Source organism: Muscardinus avellanarius (assembly GCF_963383645.1).
Source record: "Muscardinus avellanarius genome assembly, chromosome: 9".
Taxonomy (NCBI): domain Eukaryota; kingdom Metazoa; phylum Chordata; class Mammalia; order Rodentia; family Gliridae; genus Muscardinus; species Muscardinus avellanarius.
The window spans coordinates 32544466-32570690 of NC_137795.1; the positions used below are offsets into that span (position 1 = coordinate 32544466).

Here is a 26225-nt window from a genome sequence, read left to right on the forward strand (position 1 = left end):
ATTGATAAAGAGGGGAAAGTAACTTGGAGGCAGAATGTCCTTGGGTTAAATCCCTAGGAAAGAAAGAAAGAAAGAAAGAGAAAGAAAAGAAAGAAAGATCACTCAGAAATCTTCAAAAAGGGATTTAAAAATACTAGTAAAATAAAAATACTTAAACTTCTAACATAAAATTATAAACACATTAGCCACTGCAATAAAAAGAAGTGACTTTTTTGATGAAAAGACAGTCTTTTAAATTTATTAATTCCCTTGGGGCAGAATTTGCATATATCCAAGTTCAAAATATGTTTATAACAAAAAATAACTTGCTCAGCATTTTGGAAAGAGTTCTTCAAATTAACTCAACAAAGGATAACCATTTTCCAACAAGATGCTATCATGTGTACACAGTAATTCTGCAGTAAAACCCACACATCAGTCGCTTGCTCAGTCCATCAATATTGAGCACCTACTGTGTGCCTGGGCCGGTCAGGTGGTAAGCGCTATACTATTTGTGTCTATGAGCTACCATCAATCACAATGTCTATACTACATGGTTAGCATTTTTCTATTACTACCCAACTGAATCTTGGCCTCTTTACATGATTTATTTAAGTAAGTAAAGGAGTGTGGCCAATTCAGAATTACCTCACATTTATTTAGCAGCCCGGTTTCTTGCAGCCGTGACCAAATACTCTGTATTCGCCCAGCGTGTTCAGGGTGGGTGGTGGAATTGCCACAAATACACTGGTGTTTCAGCATCAGAGGGTCATAGGCAAGACCTGCAAAGCAAAGAGAACATAGCCCAAGACTGAGTAATGATATGAGGTAAGATAATATGATCACTCCAAAAAGTCATTCTTCTCAAAACAAATTTTACAAGAAAAATCATCCATATTTGTCAGACCACATAGGAGACATTTAGTCCTGTATATCTACATGTTTATAAAGAAATCAACCACTGCATTTACCGGTACTCAGACATTGGCTTAGTAAGTCTACAAAGTAATAAACACGATGACATTCTAAGAAACTTCAGGTTGGAAAAGAAAAACATAACAAAACCAAAACACTATATATATATATATATATATATATATATATATATATATATATATACCAGTATTACAAATCATTCTGAACTGTTTCAAGGCAGATAATTCAATTCGGTAGAGGTTTTCATTTTTATCACTGAAGCCACAACATGAGCTGGCTTTTTAGTTCTGAATTTACTTAATGAGTAAATTCCAGCCTTACTTGAGATCAGAGCTACATCCTTATAATAAAATTGGATGATTTTTTCCCAACTCTTTCCCATTCTAGTTAGCAATTCCATCGCAATGGTGCAGAACGTTTCTTCTTTGCTTACTTGTGTTTCCTTATAATTTATGCCATTGTGTAAGCAATATGACCACTGTAGGTCTGATAATACTGTGAGGCAGCTGAAATGTTTTTCTTTAAACTGAACATCAGTTATAATACCTTTGCTAGAAATTTCATAGGCATTCACTGAATAAAACCTACTACCAGGAGTTATAGCATATTTCATATTTGAGTTAGACCCCAAGATGAGAATTAATTATTATATTAATGGTACATAAGATTTTTTAAACAACAAATTAGGTGAAAATTACAGTACTGGTTCATTTTAAGATTAATAACCACATTTCTTGGAGAAGAGGGGAACCTGCTAGTTATGAGATTGTCTGAAATTAAAATTCACTTAAGCAATTAAATTTATTTCAATAATTGACCATAAAAGTAAGTTTGTTCAGAGGGAAGGGCTGAAATATTCATGATAAAAAGTTAAAGAACAATAAAAAATCTATTCAAGAACAGATAAGTATCGGCAATTTATATTATAAAGTAAGTTTAATTAAATAAGTTTTATTTTCTCTTTGATTTATGTTATTGTATCAGAAGAATGTTATTCAAGAGGGGAAAACATTTTCCCTTGAGTGTGCTAAAATCTTGCAGAAGAATGATATATGCATTTGAAACCATGTGGTAAAAATTATGTCTAAAATTATCATTTCACTGTTCCAAATGATATCTATTTTTAAGACTCAACGGCTTTAAAACCCATCTCTATGCCTGCCCCTGACTTGTAGGTTTCCATCCTCAGCTGTAACCTCTCTCCTCAGCAGCCCACTTGCACACTTATCTGTCCAACTGCCCACCCAAAATCTCCAGTTGGCTGCATGGTTTTCATAAAGTAAGACTTTCTCTGATCTCCAATTTTGAATTTTTGATCTTAAACTGCATGCAATGTTCTTCAGTTTTACAAAGGACATCAAGTTCCATCACTGTTTATGCCATAAACGTTAGTGTCCTCTTGACTTTTATGAACCAAAGGACTATCTGTTTCCCCTCCAAAACAGATCTTGAATCACTCATTGCTTATCTCCACTGCCAAAACCATACACAATCCAAGGTACCATTATCTCTAATCTGGACTCCTGTGATAGTCTTGTAACCGACTACCTGACTTCCACTCTAGGCCCTTTGCCACATAACAGGCCTTCTCCTCCCACTCCAGCTTCTTTTCATGCCCCTCCCTCCTTTGATCTCCATTTCTCCTTCAAAGATTTTACAGCTGTCACCCAGCTAATTCCTTTTATTCTTCTAGACTCAGAGTTTTAATGTAACTTCCTCTACAGTGTATTCCCTGAGAACCTTTAATTAAATCTACTACTGTATCTGATATCGTAGCATCCTCTAAGTCTCCTCCAGAGCATTGATCACAGTTACGTAATCACAGTGTAACTCTATTTAATTGTGTATTGTCTTCATTAGGTAGTAAATCTATGAAATAACAGATTGTAGTTGTATTGATGACCTTTGAATTCCCAGGTCTATGGACACTAGAACAAAATAAGCCCCCCAATTCTGTTATAATTAATGACATAAATATGTGTATAAATTCAAGAACTATGTTGGATATTTTCAGTATACAGCCTTCCCTAATGAATCTAATCAAAAAATTATTTTAGTCTCTTGAGATTGATGTATTCTTATTTTAACATTCTGTGTGTGTGTGTGTGTGTGTGTGTGTGTGTGTGTGTGTGCGTATTTTACTGGGGATTGAACCCAGAGTCATTCTACCTGAGCTACACTCCAAGTCCTATTTTTATTTTTTATTTTATTTTATTTATTTATTTATTTTTAAACAAGTTCTCATTAAGTTGTGGAGGGTATCACTAAGATGTTGAGTCTGGCCATGAACCTATGATCCTCCTACCTCTCAGCCTTCCAAGTACTGAGTACTGAGTACTGAGTACTTCCAAGTACTCATGCTTCACCATACCTGGCTTCTACCTTTTATTTTGTGTGCCTTATCTTCCAACCAGCAAGTTTTTCCATTACAGGCATTTATTTTACATAACTTTATATTTTACAAAACATTTTGCACAAAGTTTATTTTTATTTTGTACAAAATCTAATACAAATACATATTTTTGAATTAAGTCAAATTTAAGACAGTAAGAAAGGCAAAAAGAAAGCAGGTATGCAGGAAGAATGACATTTAAATAAAAAATGCGTAGGGTGTTTTTTCACAATTTTTATTTCTCAAGTATATATATTTATCAAGTATATACTATTTCATAACAAGAGCTATTATATATTTTCAACTACAGTTTTGTACTACATAAAATAAATGATATATTAATAATATAAAAACAAAATATATAGTATCTACAATGTTTTGAAAATATATTCTTCAAGAGTAGAAATTTTAATCATTATGTTGTGCAACCATTTCTATTACATATCTCAACATATCCACGCTCACTTCACTGTAATTTTTCTCCAGCTAACAACATTTTCCTCATAAACCACTGCTAAAGAAAAGAAAATTGCAAAACAAGTTATGGTAGCTAGAAATTATTGCCAGGTATCTGGAGATTGTAATGCAAAGTCCAGGAGTTCTTGGAAAGACATTTGAATTTAAGGGCAAATAAATAAAATCTGGAACCCCAAACCTCCATTGACTTATTTTAATGATGTATCAATGAGGTGTTAACAGGTAGACTGGAAGGTGAGACTTTAACCTCATCCTTCATTTCTATTCCTTTTCTCTCCTTTTCTATTTTATTTTTTAAGAGGAACTTGTAAGTGTGAGAAGTAAGTCTGCTCTTCTCTTTGGGAATCATATGCAATTCTACTTTTGTTTGGCCCTTTCCCTTGATCAAGAGAAAAATTGTGGGTCAATTTAACTCTTGATCAAGAGTTAAAATTAGGATTTGGGAAAATACACAAAAAAGTCTCACAGACTTTACCTGCATTTTAAACCCTACCAGTATGTTTTATATAAAATTTGGATAATGTTTAGATTAACTTTGTGCTTTCTCTGGTTTTAATAAATGAGATAATATATTTGAAACATCAAGTGTAGTGTTCTTTCCTTCCTTAGTCATTGCATGTCCATAAGTCAGTTTTTAGCCTATAGAATCCAGTTATGCCTACAGGTTTACATGCAGTCTAGTGAGATCTGTTTGGCTGAGTCTACTATGTTTGTAAGAAAAGGTGAGTCTAGCATTTTCAGATACATAATCCTGATTCCTAGCTACTAACATTCAACTTCATACTGCATTTCTGGTAACCAATCACACCTTTTTAAGACATTTGCCAAACAGCACTAACACCATTAGGGCTAAAAGACTGGACCAAGGACTAACACAATACAAGTGCATATGGCACGGCATCATCATGAAGATTCATTAGCTGGGTTTTGAATGTTCCTTTTGTACCAGGTATCAACAGCTTCATTTTGTTACATTCGAACTTATGATCTAGTAGTAAAAGTAAGACATGTACAGTTATATGATATGTATTAAAAATATTCCTCTGTATGCTGAGAAAAAATGTGGGGCTCAACAGTCAGAGCAGATTTCTTAAAAATAAAAATGTTTAACGTAGGGCTGGGGATGGTGGCTCATACTTGTAATCCCAGTACTTGAGAGGCTGAAACAGGTGGATTGCAGGTTCAAGATCAGCCTCAACTACTTAGTGAGGCCCTCTGCAACTTAGTGAGGCCCTGTTTCTAATTAAAGAATTAAAAATAGTGCTCAGAGTGTACTTTGGAGGTAGAATGTCTCTGGGTTCAATCCCCAATACTGCAAAAAAAAAAAAGTAAATTACAAAAGAACCTGCAGGTAGTAGAATAACTAAAATGGACATGTGGTATTCAGTCATCCCGATGTATCCACAGGCTCCTCATCCATGGAGTGATTTATAAATATTGGGGGGTGGAGCACTTCTCTACTGAGCATGTAAATACATTGTTCTCTTGTCCACATTTCTAAAACAATACAATAGAACAACTATCTATGTGGAATTTCCATTACACTAGGTATAATAAGTAATCTCAAGATGATTTAAAATATATGAGAGGGCCGGGCGTGGTGGCGCATGCTTGTAATCCTCGCACTTGGGAGGCGGAGACAGGAGGATTGCACAGGTTCGAAGCCAGCCGCGCGCGCTGGCTTAGGAGACCCTGTTTCCAAATAAATAAAATAGGTCTGGGAGTGTAGCCCGGAGGTAGAAGGGCTTCCAGGAACCCCAGTACCACTATATGTATATATATATATATATATATATATATATATATATATATATATATATGCTATATGCAAACATTATGCCACTTCCTACAAGAGAATTGAACATGAATGGGTTTTAGAATCTTTGGGGTTTCCTGAAACCAACTTCCTATGGATAGCATTTCTAATGACCTCTAAATCATACCTGGAGCACTTGATATTATTATTTCTATAAGTAATTCCAGTGTATCCATGAGCTTATCATGCCTTATTTTTCCATCTCTACCATACTCTTGACATTCTGCTATCTTTAATATTTGTTATAATGACTTATAATTGGAACCCATAAGCCAAAGTACCAAGTAATACAAGTTTTATTTATTTGTGAGATTTGATGTGTCAAGCAAGCAAATGATGTAGTATCTAGAAGTGATTTTAAAAGGATATTAAATTACTTATGTCTTTTACTAAATAAGAATATTTTCTAAGACAATTTTGGTTTGTCGTTGTTTCATGTAAATCATATTATTGGAATAAGAGGTGAAAAGGAAGTAGATAAAAGAAATTCCTGCCATAGTCCTTCCAGCTAACACTATATAAGAAAGTCTGTTAGAGCTTGAGAATTGGACTAAGAACTGCCATTGAGCCACAGAGCCAGGAAGGAGATTCAGCCAGCATGTAAGTTGGCAAAAAGTGAAGCCAAACGCTATTCACTGCACATTTGCTGGCAGTAAAGTATCTGGGACAATTTTGCTACATTCAAGAATAAGTGAGCAGAAAAAAAAAGGGTTCTTTATAATATACTACAGAAACTGAAGAAACTATCATTCATACTACTGAGCTCAGTGAACATAATTTACTATAGGAACCAAAATAAGATTTTAGATAAAAACATTTGGCATCTTCAAATGTCAAAAGACACTTGCAGAGAGAGCTCAAACTAAACTAAAAAGACAGTGGAATGAGTAAAAAAAAAAGTGGATTTGATAAATAGAGATTATCAAAAGTTTTTAAAAATAGCAAAATTAAAACTAAAAACTCTATTGGAGGCAACAAAGATAGGAATTCACACTGCAGACAACCAGTTTAGTGCTACTGAAAATAAAAATTAAGAAGTCCTTGGAATACAAAGAAGAAAACTAAGAAATGTGTCCAATGAGATGAAAACATGAAGTCAGAGAAGAATAGCGGAACAAAAAGGTGTGGTTGCCCCTTAGGAGAATATCAGACTGAATGAAAAACAAGAAAAATTGAAAAAGCTTCCAACAAGTAAGAGACATGTACACAAGTAATGCTAACACATCATAAAGATGTCTTGGCTTTTACATTATCAGGATAAAGAAAATACACCATGAAGTTCAGGACAATAAAATAAAATAATAAATAAAAAGCTTCCCACGAAGAAACACATAGCAAGCTGGCCTCAGACTTCTCCCTCTTGTTTCTAACTCCCCTGAGCAAATGACCACATTTTAAGACTTTTCAGACAAATAAAAAAGTGCATCCAAGTAAGTCTGGATTCAACATGGAGTGAAGCCAATAAGACTTCTCAGATATGAAATGTCATTCTCAGATATGAAAAGATACCCCTAAATATGTGTGCAAATACTCATGGTATGGAATGCATATATACAATATATAATTATGTTTATAAATATAATAAAGCATGTTAGCAAGTTGAGTTAATCTCCTAAATAAAATGGTCATTTTATCATCTTCGGTAAGAATTAGGTAAGTAAATTTTAGAGAAAATACACATATTTAAGGGAAGCAATTTAAAAATATAGATTACATACTAAAAGAAATTAACTTTTTCATTCTTCAATGAATATATGTCAATTTTTATAATTAACAAAAATACAAATATTATCTCCATAGTCACTTAGTAATTAGTTATTTTAGTTATCTTTTTTGCATAAGTTTATATAATTTATATCTACTTATATTTTATTCACTTGTTTATTTCTTTGTTGTTTCATTTGTTTACTATGTAATAAATATGTCGATAATTTTCCAGAAGCTAGTCATGTACCTAAATGTTAGCATTAGAGAAAGCAGAAAAATAGTCTCTTTCTTCATAGACTATCCATCAGAACACAATCTACCAAATAAATAGTTACAATTTTTAATGGAAAATTCAGTTTGTCATAAGAGAACATAATATATTTAGTTTGAATTTATCTGGTTAAGAAAGGCTTCTTGAAGGAAATAACATATAAATGGAAACCTGGAAAACCTGAAGATTTTTGAAGGAAAAAGCTGGAGTTAGCCTTGACTTAGGAAAACATTTTTCATTAAATAAATAAATATCAATATTACTATCCTCAAACTAAAATAATCAAGTATATTTCACTATCCAACAAAATGTGTTTTTCATTTTCTTCTTTATATACTTTTATTGGTTTATTATAGTCTCCCATCATGATGTAGTTCAGCGTGATGAGACATACGTTCACACAGCACTTGGTGAGCTTTCCCCTGGCTCCCTCCCCAACCCTCCTTCACCATACATAACATTGAGATTGACATTAGTATTCTCACATATGTACATAATGTCCGTGGAAGTGGTTCCTTCCTTTAGAACGCCTCCCTGGCTCCACTGGAGTTTCTCTTCCATTATCTAAAATCCCTCTTATATCCCAATTACTCCCTAGCTTCTACACATAGGAGAAAACATATGACCTTTCACTTTCTGTGACTGGCTAATCTCACTTAACGTACTGTTCTCCAGGTCCATCCATTCTCCTGAAAATGACATTTTATTATTCTTTAATGCTGAGTAGAATTCCATTGTGAATATATCCCATAATTTTATAATCAATTCATCTGTTGCTTCATACCTGGGTTGATTCCATAATTTGATAATTATGAATTATGCTGATATAAACATGGATATGCATGTATTAGTATAATATTCTGATGTCAGTCCTTTTGAAAAGATACCCAGGAGTGGTATAGCTGGAACACAGAGTGGATACATCCCCAGTTTTCTGAGGAATTTCCACATTGATCTTCATAGTGGCTGCACTAATTTGCAATCCCACCAGCAGTCTAAAAGAGTTCTTATTTCCCCACATCCTCACCAGCATTCATTGTTGCTTGAATTCTTGATGATTGCTATTCTAACTGGAGTTAAAAGAAATTGCAGTGCAGTTCTAATCTTTATTTCTCTGAATCTAATAGAGTCTCTCTTCCAACATCAGTATTAAAATCTTTTAAATTATTGTTAATGAATTTCAGAAATGTTAATTTAGCTTTAGTACTATAATTTTATTTTATATTAAACTGACTAAAATGATAAAGTCATAAAGAAGAACTCATTTACATAGATTATGTAGAGTAGCGTTAAGGGAAAGAACTTTAGGTTATACTGTTGATGGGTAACATAAAGCTAATTAACTTTATTAACATTACTTTTTTATTTTGATGAACATCATTTGGTATAAGCTAGTAAAATGCTATCATCTACTTACTAGAATTTGTCTTGTGAGTCATTGTACAATCTCATGTTTGTCATGAATAATTGAGTACAAGAGATGACTTTGGCAGAGATAATACAACTTTCCTTAATAATAAGAATCTCATGCAAACATCATGCTTGATCTTTAAGTAGGATTTACTGCTATTATTCATATTCAAGTAGAATATAAAATCTATTTGAGAATACGACAACCTGCCTCCAACACACACACACACACACACACACACATTTTTGTCACTACTGGAAGTCATGCTTACTAGACAATCACTCTACCATTGGCCTGTGTTTCTAGCCCAAAAAATATTCTTCATTATTACTACAGCAGATGCAGAAGCTCACGTTCTTTTTGTCCATCCTAGAAACAATCTTCTCTGGGCTCTCTGGGCCTTCATCTTTCAACAAGTAACATTTTCTCTTTAGGACACTGCTTCATTCTTTACACACACAAAAAAGAGACTGTGGTTAATGCAGTTAGATGCTGAAGATTCCGTAGATGGTGAAGGCTTGAATGGTATGCCTTAAAAATTATGACTTTAGTGTTAAGTATTTTAGTGGCACAGAAAGTATAGCTCTTACAGAATGAAGGTAAGGAAAGTGCTCACCGTTATAATGTGTCTGTTTCCCCTTCCTTGCTCTCTAGTGGACCTGCCTTTGTGTGAGAATGATATGACTTTCTTTTGGAAAAAAAAAATCCCAAGAGCACACTTGAATATCACCTTTCATTCTTTTACATATATACAACAAATAAATATTAAAAATTAGGAGTTTAATATTTAAAATATTTTAAACAAACTTGAAATTAAAGCCTTTAGAATTTATATCTAAAGCCAAGATCATCAGAAACATTCAAGTGAATGTTAAGATTATGTAGATTACAATAGTGTGAAAGTTATATGAGGGGGGATAAATTTGGATTGAACCCATAGCCTTTAATGGAGAAGTACAGAGAAGATAGCACATTTCATTTCTTTTAGATTTGGGAAAGCACTAAACCACATTTACTAAATATGTATAACTTTAATCCTAAAGTTAGTGGATGAACTATTCATATAAATTGCATACTTTAAATAACTTTCTAAAAAATCATTTTAACTTTTTCTTAAGAGAACTTAAGTGTGAGAACACATCATTTTTAAGTTCAAAGAAAATGGTTTTTTTTCTATTCAAGTAGAGAAGCATAATTATTTAGACATTCTTTAGAAGAACACAATTACAGAGTAACTCTTTCAGTGTGTTCAATTTGAACTAGTAAATTCATAAACACTACAAAATTCATACTTCTTGATTCCAATAAAATTTTTTGTGTGTCTATTCAGTATGAAACCTGTGTTTTTTAAAAAATATAAACACAGAATCTCTCATTTGGACAAGAAATTGCTTTATCAAGCCAGTTATTGTGGCACATGCCTGCAATTCCAGTATATAGGATGCTGTGACAAGAAGGATCATAGATTTGAGGTCAGCCTGTTTCCCGATGAAAAAATAAAAAGGGCTGTGATGTAGCTCAGAGGTAAAAAGCCCTGAGTGCAATCCCTAGCAACAACAAAAGTAACAAAAGAAATTCCTTTGTCAGATCCACTAAATATGAAGAAAATTTTGAGCTACATTCTCTGTTTCTAGAACATGTGCTCTGATAAATACTAGGATGCCAATAATATGAGAAAAAAACTCATGATCATAAATGGCCTGTTCTTTAGTTTGATCAGGGGTCATGATTATGTCATGTTTACAAAGTTAGGCTTAGATTCTACCTCTTCACCCTGATTCTTCAAAGACCCACACACCCTATTCATTTGGAAACACTGTTTTTTCAAACTTGCAGAATCTCTTTAATATGTATAAACCTTTCTTCATTCATATCAAAGGAACATATAAAAACTAGAGGAATCCAAAGCAAATCTGGAAGGGGCCACCCCTCTAAACCAAAGAAACCCATCCTTAAGATTGCAACAATAGCCAGCAGCATTAAAACCCACAAGAAACCTTACAGTTAAGCTCAGTTTTTAATTAAAGAAAGTATTTAGTCATTAGGATGGGATGGTTTTTACTCTGCGTGTTCTAAAATCCTAAGGCTGAATAAAAGACACTTTCAGGAAAAAATAATTGAGAAGTATGTAATGAATGCTTAAAGCTACTGCTATATGTACATTAAAAATAAATTTCTATATATCATAGTTTTGAGCAAATACTTGCTAACACACAGGTGTAGCACCAGGTATGATTGATCCCAAGACTTCCACTAACATTAAGCCACATTGCTGGATTGTGAAGGGAGTCTGGGCAGGTTTGCTATGCTCTAGCAAGTAGGGGAATTGGGGGTACTGGCTAATGTAATGAAAGAAATATGCCCAGCCTGTAGTTCCTTATATAAAATGCGGTCTTGTGGCATAACACATTATAAAAATCATTTCCAATGAATATTCATTAAAGATGCCTATCACAGTTATATAACTTGGACATTTCATTCATTGATTTGGAACTGAAAGATGATATCAAGACTTGGGAACATGTTTCCCAAAAGGTATTTTAACTTTTGCAAGCACAAAAGCTTGCATGAGGTCACAAAAGTCACACATAATAGATACACCACAATAATAATGTACTCTGATAAGTATTAGAATGCTGTATGATTATGTCATGTTTATGAAGTTAGGTTTAGAGTCTACCTCCTCACTCTGATTCTTCAAATATATATATATATATATATATATATATATATATATATATATATATATATATTTAGAAATATATCTGAATTCTGAAAACTGATTCAAAAATAAATTAAATAACCCATAAGAGCCTTTCAGGAAAGTACATAGGAATTCTTTCCTTACTGCATGCAAATTATGAGTCTTACTGGGCTGCAATATCTTTCATTTGACCAGCCATACTTTGAGACCTTAGAACTAGCATGAGGCACATCAGACAAACAAGAGTCATCTTCCACCCATGTATAGAGCACAGATGCTATACAGAGGGAATTGCACCCTATCACCTTTTCTTTTTATCTCTATTTTTCCTTCCTTTCTTCCTTGTTTTGTTTTGATTTGTATTTTTTGCATGTGTTATAAGCCTGACCTTCCTTGGACTCGAAATTATCTAGCTTGTTTTTCTCTGAAGTCAGCTTCTGAAATACCAGGCACAGCTGTAGGCAAAGGAAGAGAATGGTCAAAAAGCCCACCCAGAGGTTCCATTAAATGGCATGTCTAGAATCAGGCAAGGTTTGCCTAGGTATCTTTGACTCCCATGAGTCATTGTGTTGGAAAGCAGGAGAAAACATTTTTTTTTTCCCTTCAGTACTGGGGATTGAACCCAAGGGCATTCTACCTTTGAGCTATATCCCAGTGCTATTCTTTATTCTTTATTTTGAAACAGGGTCTCACTAAGTTGCAGAAGGCCTCACTATGTAGCTGAGGCTGTCAGCGAATTGCGATCCTACTGTCTCAGCCTCCCAAGTACTGGGATTACAGGCTTGTGCCACCATGCCCGGTGAAAGAAAAAAACAGTTTTAAAAAACAAGAAAACAAACCGAGACCCCTCTTTGGAGTCACACGAGGATGCCAAGCATCATAAATTTTTTAGTAGCCAAGATCCTAGAAGGAAAGAGATTGAAGAACACTGCTAAAGAATGTTGTGGAGATTTTTATTTCCAAAAAGGACCCATGCACCTGTTGATGTATTTTCCAGGCCCCTGAATGATAACAATTTATGAGGCTATTACTACTAAGCCCAAGATTTATCAGATGTGCTGTTCGTCTTGTGGCCAATATAACCTCATAAAACTTGGGTTGCATCAAGTTAAAATGGAGCATTCTGCTCTTGGAGTTATTCAGAGCATTTAAATCGACTAATCCTACAAGAACGGTGCATTTAGCCTGCCTATTAAGGAGAGTCTTCAGGGATTCCTACCAGTTGCGGAGCTGGGCTGGAGGGACCGTTCCGTTGCTGGGTGAGGTGAAATGGAGGCAGCGGGGGAAGAATGAGTCCTGGCGACAAGACGGTGTTTTTCTAATCCATCCATGCCAACCAGAGCCAGCTGGGCCTGGCGCGCCGAGAGCGCACGTGTGCGCGGGGGCTCCTGGAGGGGCTGCTGCCAAGGAAGGAACACAGTGGAAAGAAACGTGAGACCAGCATCGCGCAGACACTGAGAGCCACATGTCAACAAATTAAGTTCATCAGGTCAGAGACATAATAAACGGTGTGAAGGAAGAAGAGGGAAAAAACAGAGAAAGGGAGAGAAAAAAACAAGATCCAGTCAATAAATCCATTCAACAGATGTTTTCACACTGAGGGCCAGGGCCCGTCTGCCTGGCCAGGGAGAAGGCGATGGCAGGAGGCCTGACATTTTGGACTGATGGAAAGAAGCCGACCTTTAACCTCCTGAGTGACATCGACTTGGCCCAAGTCATCTTTCCAACCGCCTAGGAGACTCCAGGCAGAAAACTCTATCCTGAAAGCATTTCAGTAGCATTCTTAATGAAACGGAATGGATGAGGGTCTCTAAATTTACCAGTTAAATGGTTATATCTTGACATTTTCCAGTTTTCATCTAATGGTATAAAACAATAATTTTTTTCATGTCCTGCAGGGTATGATCTCAATACTATAAAATTATCAGTTTCTTTTATAGAATATTAGATACATTCTCAACAATTCAACATTCTCCTTTTTCCTACTTCTCAACTTTTCAAAGGTGTAGAAGTTTCTGAAAGATTCACTTTGTCTATTTTTTTTCTGTCTCCAAGAAAGACAATCTCTAAAACACAGGAGCAAATTTAATGAACAAAACTACAGTGACTGTTTCACCTTTTATCAATATAACTTTTATGCTGTTTTTACATATTGTCTTTCCTAAAAAAGTATCTGAACAGTGCTCTGAATTATGGTCACCACTTGCCATTGATAAGAAAACCAAAGCTCCAAAAGTTAAAGATTTTTAAAATATAAGTCTAATCCTTATAATTTGAAAAGATGGGCATGCTTTTCTCCTTTGATCTATGAGGATGGAATTTGCTTTCCAGAACCTGATGCAAACATTACTTGGCAAAACTTGACTTAGACCTTCCTGTTGGGTTAGGTGCCCTGCTATCACCTATCATGTCTTTAAATCTCATACTTCTTTTGATATTCCCCACACAAGGCTTGGCAAATCCCAAGGGTATAGTATATGATGAGAAATCTCACAAATCCAATATCACGAAGCTATTCTCTGTGTGTAGTATGTAGTTTTATATAATTATAGTTTTCTCTGTACATGATATTAATTAATGCTACACATAGATACATGAGTTATGATGAATAAATAAAACTTTAAATAGTTATAGCATATAGGCAGAGATTTCTCAACTCAGAAAAAAGTATGACTCACTTAAAATTAACTTTAAAATATAATTAATGTATGTGTTGTTACTTCAGTTTTGCTGTGCAAAATAATGAACCATCAATCCATTTGTCACATACTTCGGCTTTGGGCATTTGTTTTGATGATTGTGATGGTGGCTGTGTCAGTGATAACATTCTAGTGTGTGTGTGTGTGTGTGTGTGTGTGTGTGTGTGTGTGTGTGTTGTGCTGGAGATTGAACACAGGCATGTTCCTTACCTTACCTCTGAGTTACACTTACAGCCCTATTTTATTTTGAAACAGGGTCAAGCTAAGTTGCTAAGGGTTGCACTAAGTTTTTGAGGCTGGTCTAGAACCTGTGATCCTTCTGTCTCAGCCTCCTAAGCACTGGAATTACAGGCATACACTACCACAACCAGCTCTAGTTATCACATTTTAACACCATTGTAAGAGTTTAAACCTTGTTTTCTTGAGTGTCTCTGTGTTCAATGCCCTGAGGATATGCTAGTGATTAACACAGCCTCTCCTCTCATGGAACTTACAATTATAGAGAATATAAATATACTAACATGACATTGGGGCCTTTCAATCAAGAAAAGGAAGCTTTTCTGCATATGATCTAAACTGCATGATAAATATTTACCTGACTGTAATAGCCATCTCTTCCAATTCCTCTTTCTGTGACCTCTTTAACTCTCATCTAAACCAATGCCATCTCCTCGTTCATCACCCTACTTAGTCTTATTTCTTCCCTAAAGACCTCACTTCCTAAAGCTCCGTTAAAAGCCAAAAGCTGACACAAAAAAGCTCAGAAGGTCAATCAAGTTTTGAAGAACCTTCTCGGCCTCCCGTTTGAGATCTCCTTGACTGAAGACCAGCCTACATTTTCAGCCTTAGATCATCGTTTCTCTCTCTAGGTTCAGCCACAATACTGTCTAGTGTGCACCAATATCATCCCCGGGGCTGCTGTAGGGCTTCCATTGGTCCCAGCCACGTTTTACCTTTCCAGTTTCCTTCCTTCAAAAAAATATTAAAAGATGCATTTTGTGCCTATATTGGGTTTGTTATTATCCATTCATTAGTATTATACTCAATTTTCTTCTGATTAAAAAATTAAAGTTTTAAAGGTTTTGTAGGCTTCTAAAAGTATCATGGCTCTGGGAACCATGTTTGCTATGTCTAGTGGGTTTCATGACCCAGATCATTCTTCCTTCACCACCACCCTTCTGCATGTGCCTCCGGAGCTCCACCTTCATCACTAATACATAGCTGCTAAGGTCCGCTTCAAATAGGATGTCAAGCCCTCTTTGAGCACCCACATTACACATTTTTTTTCTTTGTGTTACATTCCTTTCATGGTTTTTTTTCCTCTCTTGCCACACTGTTTTATATATTCGAGTTATTTTATTTAATCTTTTTTTCTCAAGCTCATACTATGCAGGACATTTTGCTAGCCAGGTGTGCATCACTGTACCCAGGAGTGCGTGTGTGTGTGTGTGTGTGTGTGTGTGTGTGTGTGTGTGTGTGTTGTGAAGTGATCTATTCTGTGTAATACTGAATGCTTTGAAGGAAGGAACTAGATATAACTCATCTGTTGCACTTTATATCTTTTTCATGCTTTCTAGAAGTTTAATAATTATTAATACATTAAAATATGTAATAGATATTTGAAAGTTAAAGAGCATGTTTCTTTTGTAAATAACCAAATTTAAGATGACTGGGGTTACTAAAGGTTTTGTTTCTTGACAAATAGTTCAGTAATTTAAGGTCTCCACATGACTCATACCATCTGCCACTGTGCTTTTTGTGTGAATAGTGTATATTTGTTGCTTTCCAAGGGCTTCACAGAAATGCTGTAAAATAATGGAGTAATAGTTTGCTAATTCATAAGCATAGTATAAATATTATATTTGAAACTTCTTAAACAAGTGATAAATTAATTATCTAGTGTCTGTGTTAGGAACATGACTATATAGGTAAGAGAAAATAATTACTTGTTTGATAATATTTATTTATCACATACACGTTTTTATTTAGTATCTATTATTGAAGCAGAAAAGAACATCTTCTGTGCTGGGTTCTACAGGAAACATAGTGAAGTGGCCATGGCTTCTGATTTTGTAGATTGACAACCCAAATTTAAGCATGTTAACCCTAATTAGTAATTTTCATGAGGATATGAGCTTTGTTACATATTGCTATGCAGTGTTTCACACATAGTAGGTGTTAAAAAAGATATGTTGAATAAATAAATGAACAAAAAGGCGACATACAGGCATCCTTAAAATCTCACCATAAGTATAAAACGGGCAAGCATATTTAAAACAACCATAACATAAAAAACAAGGAATGACTGAGAAAAACTATGAGAAATAGAGTCCAGACAAAACAATTTCCAAAGGACAATACCCAGAAATTAGTATTAGAGCCAAGAAATAATGAGGAAAAAGTTCCAGTGCTTTGAGTTTTTTCTTTGTACTTTCATGTGGTTTCCAAGTTTTCAGCTTATCATATCTGTTAAAATTTTAATAAAGAAAAATGGTAAATGTGATTTAAACTAAACAGCCCAACCTTTCCAACACTTCATTAGGACAGACTCATACTCCTTGTACCTGAAGCAGACATGGGTCAAATATATTCCAATCTGCTTTTAAAATAGGGCTATAGAAAAGGTTGACCATTTTCAAAAGTGGTTGAAATGGAATCATGCACTTTTACAAATGGCTTGAAATGTATAGGGAGAGTTATAACAATAGAGAAAGCCATATATTATTATAGTGCATATTAGTCACTAAGTTATCTGAAAATAAAAGGTAACTTTTATTCCAGATAGGTACCTTCCTCAGGAATAAAAATTAACCTTTTTGAAGTTAAAATCAGAGTAAATTTCTGATGTTTTCACTAACCTTTTTTTTTTTAGCAAACTTGATGAGAGAGAATTTTATCTAGGGTTTTTTTTTTTTTTTTTTTTGGTGGTACTGGGGTTCCTGGAAGCCCTACTACCTCCGGGCTCCACTCCCAGACCTATTTTTACATTTTTATTTGGAAACAGGGTCTCCTAAGCCAGCGCGCATGGCTGGCTTCAAACCTGCGTGATCCTCCTGTCTCTGCCTCCCAAGCACGGGGATTACAAGTGTGAGCCACCACGCCCAGCTTAGGGTTATTTTTTTATATTTCTAAGTAAGTATGAAAGTACATGTTTTATTTTTTTCAGACAGAAAGTTAAATGTCAAATAACTCTGAACCTATAGTTATTAAAAATAGCATGCATACCCAAATTTACAGTTTAGTTATTGAACACCACCGGAAAATATATCATGCCCTTCAGATAAATCGTCAGGCTGATCCCTCCAATAGAACTTTTGATTTAAAAAAATTAAATATACTATATCGGGCCTATTTCTTTTTATACATTAATCTTTCTTTTCTCAGGTAATTTAGTTGAGGATTTGGGGTTTATTCATATATTTATCTATTTGGGTACTCGGGATTGAACTCTAGGGCATTCTACCTCTGAGCAACACCCTTATCCCCCATTTCTTAAAGGGGATCTTGTTAAGTTGCTGAAACTGGCCTTGAACCTGCCATCTTCCTTTCTCAGCCTCCCAAGTACTGAGATTATAGTTGTGTGCTCTGCTGGGGACTTGATTTTAATTGTTTACTTTGCCAGAATGTCCTTCAGGGAAATTCTCAGTTTATTGTGTTGTGTATGACAAATATTCCTTAAATGGAGCAGTCTATGCTAATTGTGTCTGAATATCATTTGTCCCCTCTCACTAATAAAAGATTCCAACTTACTTTCCCAGAGGAAAGTACTTTATAAAAGCCTCATTACTGCCTCCTAAGTACCAATGTCACGGTGGCTCTTGCCTTTCTAAGTCACAGGGCATTAGTATGGCTATTTAAAATGAGCAGAGACGGTCCATTGAAGCTCTCTCTACGACAGGCATGATGGATGTTCTGGCTTAGGACAGAATATTTATTTCAGAATACTTTGCTGATAGAGATTATGAGTTGGTAAGCTCCATGGTTAGGAAGATGGCAAGGCTCTATTTTGTTTGTAATAACAAAGAGTTTTCTTTTTTCATTTTGCTCTCTAGTTGTTGTTCCTATCTAGTTTATGGTTTCCATATTTTCAATTTGTTCAACATTGTTACATTCATTTCAAGAAATGTGGGTGGGTCCTCCTGGGCTATAATCAAGATCATTATTCAGCTTTAGTAAGAGCAAATAATAGAGATCATAATGTTTAATCTGACATAATCAGAATTATTTAAACTAGATTTAGTTTAAAAGATAAAAGATAAGGCAAAAGGGGAAGATGGCGACCGAGAAAAGCGGGGCTTAAGAGCCCTGCTAACAACCAATCTCCATTACCACAAAATCAGCGCCTTTCATAGCCAGAAAACACCATCACCAGAGGAAAAAAAAAATCACCAGGCTGCAGAGAGAAAGCGGACTGAGAACAGAGCTCAGAGTCACAGAGGAGATAACCGGCCTCATGCCCGAGGACGCGGCAGCAGCGCCATACTGCTGGTGGCAGTGGCAAATTCACCGGACAGCTACAGCAAGCTGAGGTGAGCCACTGCGGAACAGCCAGACGGGATTTCTCGCCGCAGGTAAAATCTAAAGCTCCCAGTGGCTGAGCTCAGCACACGCCGCAGGGATTCAGAGTGGAAATCAAAACCAAGAAGAAATACGCCAGCCTCACGGCCAAGGGCGTAACAGCGGTGCCATATTGCCACCGGTAGCAGCAGCAGAGAATTCACCGAATCCAGTACAGCTACATCTGAGTACTCAAGAACAGTGAGTCAAATTGCGGGCCACAGAGGAGAAATCCCAGTACTGTACTCCCTGGGACTTGACCCAGTGGGGGAGGGGCAGTGGCAGAGATATCACACCAAAGGAGAATGTGCAACCTGGCACCCCCCACAGTCTAAAGCAGCCTCTATCGACTCTCTGGGTTGGAGACTCTGTGATACAACCCAGTAAAGGAGTAGTGGGGTCTGAGATACTACTGACTTGAGATCCAGAACACCTTAAGTGAAGTCATAGTGACCCAAGGGAAGAACCCAGAGAAGGCACAAACTTCTGAAATCATGGGAAAGAGGAATAATACTGGAGCAATGAATGCCCACAACCCCACAACATCAGAACCAAATAAAACAGAAAATCAGAGATTTCTAGAAGATCAAATCAGGAAAATAACTGTAGAAATAATAGAGGTCCTTCGAAAAGAACTCAGAGAGAGCCAAAAAGAGATAAAGGATGCAATTAATGAAGTAAAGGCCTCAATTCAAAGCACAAACACCCAATTAGACCACATGGAGAACAGAATCTCGCTCTTAGAAGATGATCATTTCAAAAATGAATGCATAGTTTCTAATCTAGGAAAAAATATCCGACAGCAGGAATCTAATATTGAAGAAATATGGGCCCATTTCAAGAGAGCTAACCTAAGAATAATTGGAATAGAGGAGGGAAAAGAAAGTGAAACCAAAGGGATCAACAATCTCTTCAAGGAAGTAATAGCAGAAAATTTTCCAAACATAGAGCAAGAGGTTGATACACAGGTCCAGGAAACTTATAGAACTCCCTTTAGACAGGATCGGAGAAGAGGATCCCCATGCCACATAATTGTCAAAATGACCAATGTGGAAGCCAAGCAGAGAATCTTAAAGGCAACAAAAACAAAGGGCCAAGTGACATTCAGAATCAAACCAATTAGAATCACTCCAGACTTACCAAACCAAGTCATGAGAGCCAGAAGGGCTTGGAGTAACATATTCCAAACTCTGAAAGAAAACAACTTCCAGCCAAAAATTTCCTACCCAGCAAAACTTTCTATCAAATTAGATGGAGAAATAAGAAGCTTCCATGACAAACAGAAACTGAAGGAATTTTTGTCTTCAAAACCAGCACTAGAGAAAATACTCAAAGAGATTAACTACAAAGAAGAAATAGGTAACACACACCAGAACCAGAGAAACAAGAGTTTCCATCCAACAGTCAACTAAGATTGGTTATCTGTGGAGATTCATTACTTATGTTAGTCTTTTACCTATCTCTAAATTGTATTGTTTGCCTTTATTGTTGTTAATTTTTAGGATTTCTAGTTGGAATATTAATATACTTTCAGATATAGCATTTGGAAATATTTTATCCCATTCTATTAGTAACTGTTAACTGTTTACATTGTCTTTGGATATACAATATTTTTTTTTTAGGGAGTTTGTATACTCTTCTGTTGCCTGTGCCATTGAAATCATATCCAAGAAATCACTGCCAATTTCAGTGTTGTGAGGTTTTATGACCCAGATTTTCTCCTAAAAGTTTATAGTCTTAAGATTTATATTTAGGTCTTTTGTCTATTTTGAGTTAATATTTGTATATGGGATTAGGTAAGGGTCCAACTTTATTCTTTTCCATGTAATTACTATGTTTCAACAATATTTAGTTAAAAGATTATTATTTCTACCACCAAATGTTCGTGGAAACCTTGTCAAAAATAACTTGACAATATAGGGGAGAATTTAGCTCTAGGCTTTTATTTAACTCCAATGGTTTATATATCTGCCTTTAGAATAGTACTATACTGTTTCAATTATTGTAGCTTTATATGGTTTGAAATCAGAAAATATATATCTTCTAGCTTTGTTCTTTTTCAAGATTGTTTTGGGTATCTAGAGTCCATATTCCATATTAGGATAGAGTTTTTTTCTGAAAAATAAATATATAAATATATGATAGTTTCACCTAAAAAAATAGAAAAAAATATTCTCTGGTAAGAAAGAAAGTAAAAAGAAATATTGAAATGTTATCTTTAAGTCATCAAAAGCTTGGTATCAGACAAATGAAACTGTTATGTGAGATTATCATTTTTAATTTTGGATAAATTGCTATAATACTAGATGTCAACCACTAAGCCAAGCATGGGAGGGAGGGATGGGGAGAGAATGGGGTGGGGATCGGGTGGCGGCTGACTGGGCGATGTGTGCATGTATGTCTACAAAAGTTTGTATCCCACTATGATGTATGAATACAGTGCACCAATAAAAAAAAAGGATAAGGCAAAAAAAGTAAAAACAAAAAGAGTATGGAAAAAGTAAATAGAAAAAAACCTGGGTTTTCATTTTAAATTCTATTTCTAAAGCAACACTATACTTGGAAAAATCTATTGCAAAAAGATAAAATAGCCACATGTTTGAAAATTTGAAAATACTTTCCCAAATTATTCAAATTCCACATAAGAAACTATCCCAAAAATATTAGACTGAAATAAATAAAAGTTACATATACTAAAATTTGAAGAATGCAGTTATAATTTTGGGATAAGTATGCAGCCTTAAATAGAATCACTTGAAAGGATAAAGACAAAATATTGATAAAATAAAATAATAACATATAATTTTAAATACATATTTTAGAGCGTTTCTTTATGAGAGAATACAAAATTGAGTAAAGAGTAAAACTTCTTATGAATACAATTTAAAATCCTTATTAAGTTACATGAATACATCTATACATTAATAGAGAGCTAAGTAGAGAAAAGAGAAAAGATACATATTTTTGTGTTTGTTTTGTTTCCTATTTATACTGGGGATTAAACCCGTGGGAATTCTACCTCTGAGCTATACCCCCAAGTCCTTTTTATTTATTTATTTACTTTTAATTTTGAAACAGGATCTTGCTAAGTTTCTAAGAATGGCCTTGAACTTAGGATTGTCCCATCTTAGCTTCCCAAGTACTGGGATTTCAGGCATGTGCCTCCTACCTGACTGAGAACACACTGTTGTAATAGTCTAAAAAACAACCAAGCAAAAGTAAAGATGGACTGCAAACTACAGGAAAAAGAGTGAGTGAAGAAAGCAACCAAAAGTCAACGCTTAAGACAATTACGTTTTAAGTTACACTAATATCTATATTAATTACATGCATATAAATGTAAAAATAAATAAGTATGAATAAAATAATAAAAATATAAAGAATTGCAATGCATAGGTAAAAGCACTTGCATGTTAAGAAGAGAAAGAAAAAAGGGACATGCCACAGAAGAGAGATACACAGGAAACTTCAATTGTATCTATAATGTTTATTTCCTATTTCTTTTCTTTTTCTTTTTTCTTTTTAGAGCGGGATACTTTTACCATGTTAGAAAGTTCTACATTAAATTTTCGTTTTTGAATACTTTTATTGATGCATTATAGTCTCACATTATAATGTAGTTCATAGTGGTGGTGACATACCCTCCCCCTGCCCCATATAAGGGATTGAGCTTGGCATTGGTACCCTTCATATGTGCACAATGTCAGTGGAAGTGTTTCCTTCATTGATTCTCCCCCTGCTCCTTTCCCTAGTTCACCTCCTTGCTCCCCTGGAGTTTCTCTCCCATTATCTGAAGTCCCTCTGGTATCCCGATTACTCTCTAGCTTCTGTATATGAAAGAAAACATGACCTTCACTTTCTGTGACTGGATAATCTCACTTAACATATGTGACGAGTGCTCATTTTTGTACTTTTCCATTTTCTCTATGGATGAATAACTTTAACAAACTTTAAATGTTTAATAAGTGCTTAGGAGATGGTGAGATGGCTGAATCGGGCCACTCAGCACTCATCTGCTCCACCAAAAACAACCAAAGCAACAGGTGCTGAGCTGTGTACGGAGGTAAGTGGTGATGGGAGCACTGGGAATTAACAGGAGAAACTGAAAACTTGTAAGATACAGTTCTGGGGCAATGGAAACAGAAACAAAATGTCCGGGCACCTGCTAACCTGCCCCATAGCTGGGAGGGGGAGGTCCCTCTGCAGAGTTCAGAGGAAAGAGAATCCCAACAAACTTTGTCAATGCAGACACTGGCAATCCTAGCTACTAGAAAGTTTCAGAACCCCTACACACTTACAGCCTAACTAGATAAGTATTCTGAATTCTGCACAGTAGTATGGCTTTGGAAAAGAATCTTATAATCTCCTACTGAATGCCCAGGATGCTATAGCCAGGCATCAGCTTGAGAAGGGACCTACTGTCAGAATTTTGACTGCCCTAGGTGTCAGAAGCCCTTTCAAATATCCATCCCTGGGATTCCACAGTCACTGTGCTGACTCCACGGAGAGTTGCCTCACAAATAACACTTGGCTCAACAGAACAACTCTGAAAAAAATCTGCAGAGAGTGCTGCTTTATAGGGAAAGGAAGAGTGCCATCCCAGGAATAAAGGGGTCCCAAGTCTGCCTTCCAAGACCAGAGGAGCAGCCAGGCATCTGAAGCTCCACACTGGTCCTGAGACTGAAGGCAGTAACCCACGGGCCTACCATGTAGGGAAGAGCTCTGTGGTCCATTGTTCCCTGTCCATAGCTGTGGGTTACTGTCTTGAGAACACCAAGGCTTAAGTTGTGGTTTGCCCCTACACCACACAGTCTAAGAAGGTACAGAGAGAAACTTTGCCTGGTGCATGCTATGTTTTGTTCCCCTTCACTCACTTGAACACCTCAACTGCAGCCTAATCCTGTAGATCCCTGGTAGAATCCGTGCAGATCCCTGTTAGGATCTACAGAGGGGGTAAAGCCCAGCCATTTTCCTGTACATGTGTCCCCAGGTACACATGGTCGGGGGATCTGAAGCCCTGTGCCTGGGGAAGGAACAGCAGAGAGGAACATCCCACCTTCTGCTGCCACCACCGCCACCTGGGTCACTCCAATACCTTGTCTCATCTTGCATGATCTTCCATCTCTAAGAAACATAGGTGTGAATGCCACAGATAGGGTGCTGTGATTCCTGCCTCACCTCTTCTTGTGAAGAACCTGGACTAATACCAGTGTCTAATCAGAGGACAAGTGCTCCACGCCCCTCACCAGTACTGGCAGAGCCAGTTCCAGAGATCATAATGAGTAAAATATAAATATCAACAGTGCCCGAGTAAACCTCATTAGCTTATGGGGGATATCACTCCCATCATAGGAGTAGCCACACAGGATGCGTATTACATATTTGGCTGTCTATACTACACCTGTCTGCACTGCTAGAGTGCCATCACTCTTGTGTGATCTGCAAAGATAATGGATCTCTCCAAGGATAGTTTTTTAGGAGAAAGTTTCATACTATGAAAGTCATCACATAAAAGTGGCAGAGGTTTCCATTCCACCTGGTGTACACATATCAACCAAGGGAGAGAAGGAATGATAGTGGGAAAGGGCTGGGTGAATGTGATCAATGCTCCCTGTACACAGTTCAACAAATAGCACAGTGAATTCCATTAACATGTACAAATAATTTGTTTCTACAAATAGAAAAAGATAGGTGTTTAAAACAAAATTAACATATATAGTAGGTTTAACATATAAACCACCAATTGATTGTAATAATTGCCAATTCATATAAAACACGTTTTATTGAAAAAACTATATTTTTGTTAGAGGAGACAATATTTTTGTGTTTTTGGAAATATAAAAAATGAGTGAGAAAGGAAAAAGAATAAAGAATAAAGGGAGAAGAGTAAAATAGATGAGAAAAAATAAAACTAAATATGGAAATTCATTTTGTACAATGATTAAGTATGCTAACTCACTTTTAGATCATGCATTTATGTTATATTTATTAATTTAAAACATATATGCATTGATTTCACTGATAAATGAACAGAATGGCATGTATGATTAAATATATTTTGTCATTAGAATTTCAAGAGATTATCATTACTTTTATCTAAGTGAGAAAATAATGATACAAAAGAACTAAGATATTATTGCAGAAGAGTATTTATTGGAACCTAAACTGAATATGTGAAACAGAAGAAAAATTAAAGTATGTACACTTTAGGAATTTCTATAAGCCAAGCTAGGGTACAGCTCAGTGGTAGAGTGCTTGCCTAGCAAATGCTGGGTTTAATTTCCAGCACTGCAGAATAAATAAATAGGTTATTTTATCTGGGCATGTTCTCTGTATCTTCATGAGACTCTGTTTCCAAATAAATAGCAGAGGTTCCATTTATATTTAATTTTTAAATAAAAATACAAGAAAGCAAGTAAACTACACGAATAGTTTAAAAATACAAAGAAACATGCATTTATGCCCAGTTCCTACATGAAGAATCATAGTATAAATCCTACAGAGATACCCTAAGGTAGAAAGAAGAAGCCCAATTTCAAAACTTACTATCCAGCTAGAGTAATCAAGCAATGTGGTCATTGCATAATGATCAACTTGTAGATGAATGGAATTGAACTGAGATTAAGAAATAAGCCCTTACAACTGATTATCAACAAAATGCCAAGATAATCCAGTGGGACAAAGAATTCTAAAAATTGTTTCATCCACTAAACTTTAACAAATGGAACTGGGAAAACTGCATAACTTTGCATTTTTGCAAGAGTAAAATTGAACTTGCTCCTCACACCAGGCATAAAAATTAACTCTAAGAAGATGATAGAAGTAAATGTAATCAGAATACAAGAGGGTCTTTAGATAATGGAGGAGACACTGCAGTGGGGCTAGAGAGGTGACCTAGGGGAGGGGTGGAGAGGGAGACTTAATCAAGGATTGACTTTATGTACATATGTGAGAATACCCAGGCCAAGCTGACATGCTGTATGAAGAAGGGAGGTTTGGGGAGGGAGTCGGGGAAAAGCCCACCATGTGCTGTGTGCATGTATGTCACCATTGCTATGAGCTACAATATGATGGAGGACTATAATGCACCAATAGAAGTATTAAAAATCTAAACCTATAAAATTTTCTAGAGAAATATTGGAGTAAATCTTTTTAGATATGACCAAAAGCACAAGGGATGAAAAAAATAGATAAATTAGAGTTCATCAGTGTTAAAAGATTTTGTGCCTGAAATGATACCATAAACTAAAGTACAAAAGTCACTCACAAGTCACAG

At 35.6% G+C, this 26225-nt stretch overlaps 1 protein-coding gene across 5 annotated transcripts in view; it reads right to left on the minus strand.

The window, feature by feature from the left end:
* Positions 1–26225, minus strand: part of HDAC9 (histone deacetylase 9) — a gene marked incomplete at its 3' end in the record, with an annotated part of 511771 nt that overhangs the window by 246533 nt on the left and 239013 nt on the right. For 4 of the 5 annotated variants that reach the window (XM_080701502.1, XM_080701500.1, XM_080701501.1 and 1 more), the window contains 2 exons: positions 12913–13090; positions 628–761 (listed from right to left, as the gene is read on the minus strand). In XM_080701502.1, coding sequence (XP_080557628.1) covers positions 628–761; positions 12913–13090 — 312 coding nt within the window. Of the gene's footprint in view, positions 1–627; positions 762–12912; positions 13094–26225 lie in introns of all 5 variants that reach the window. The other variant, XM_080701494.1, reaches the window with a different exon arrangement.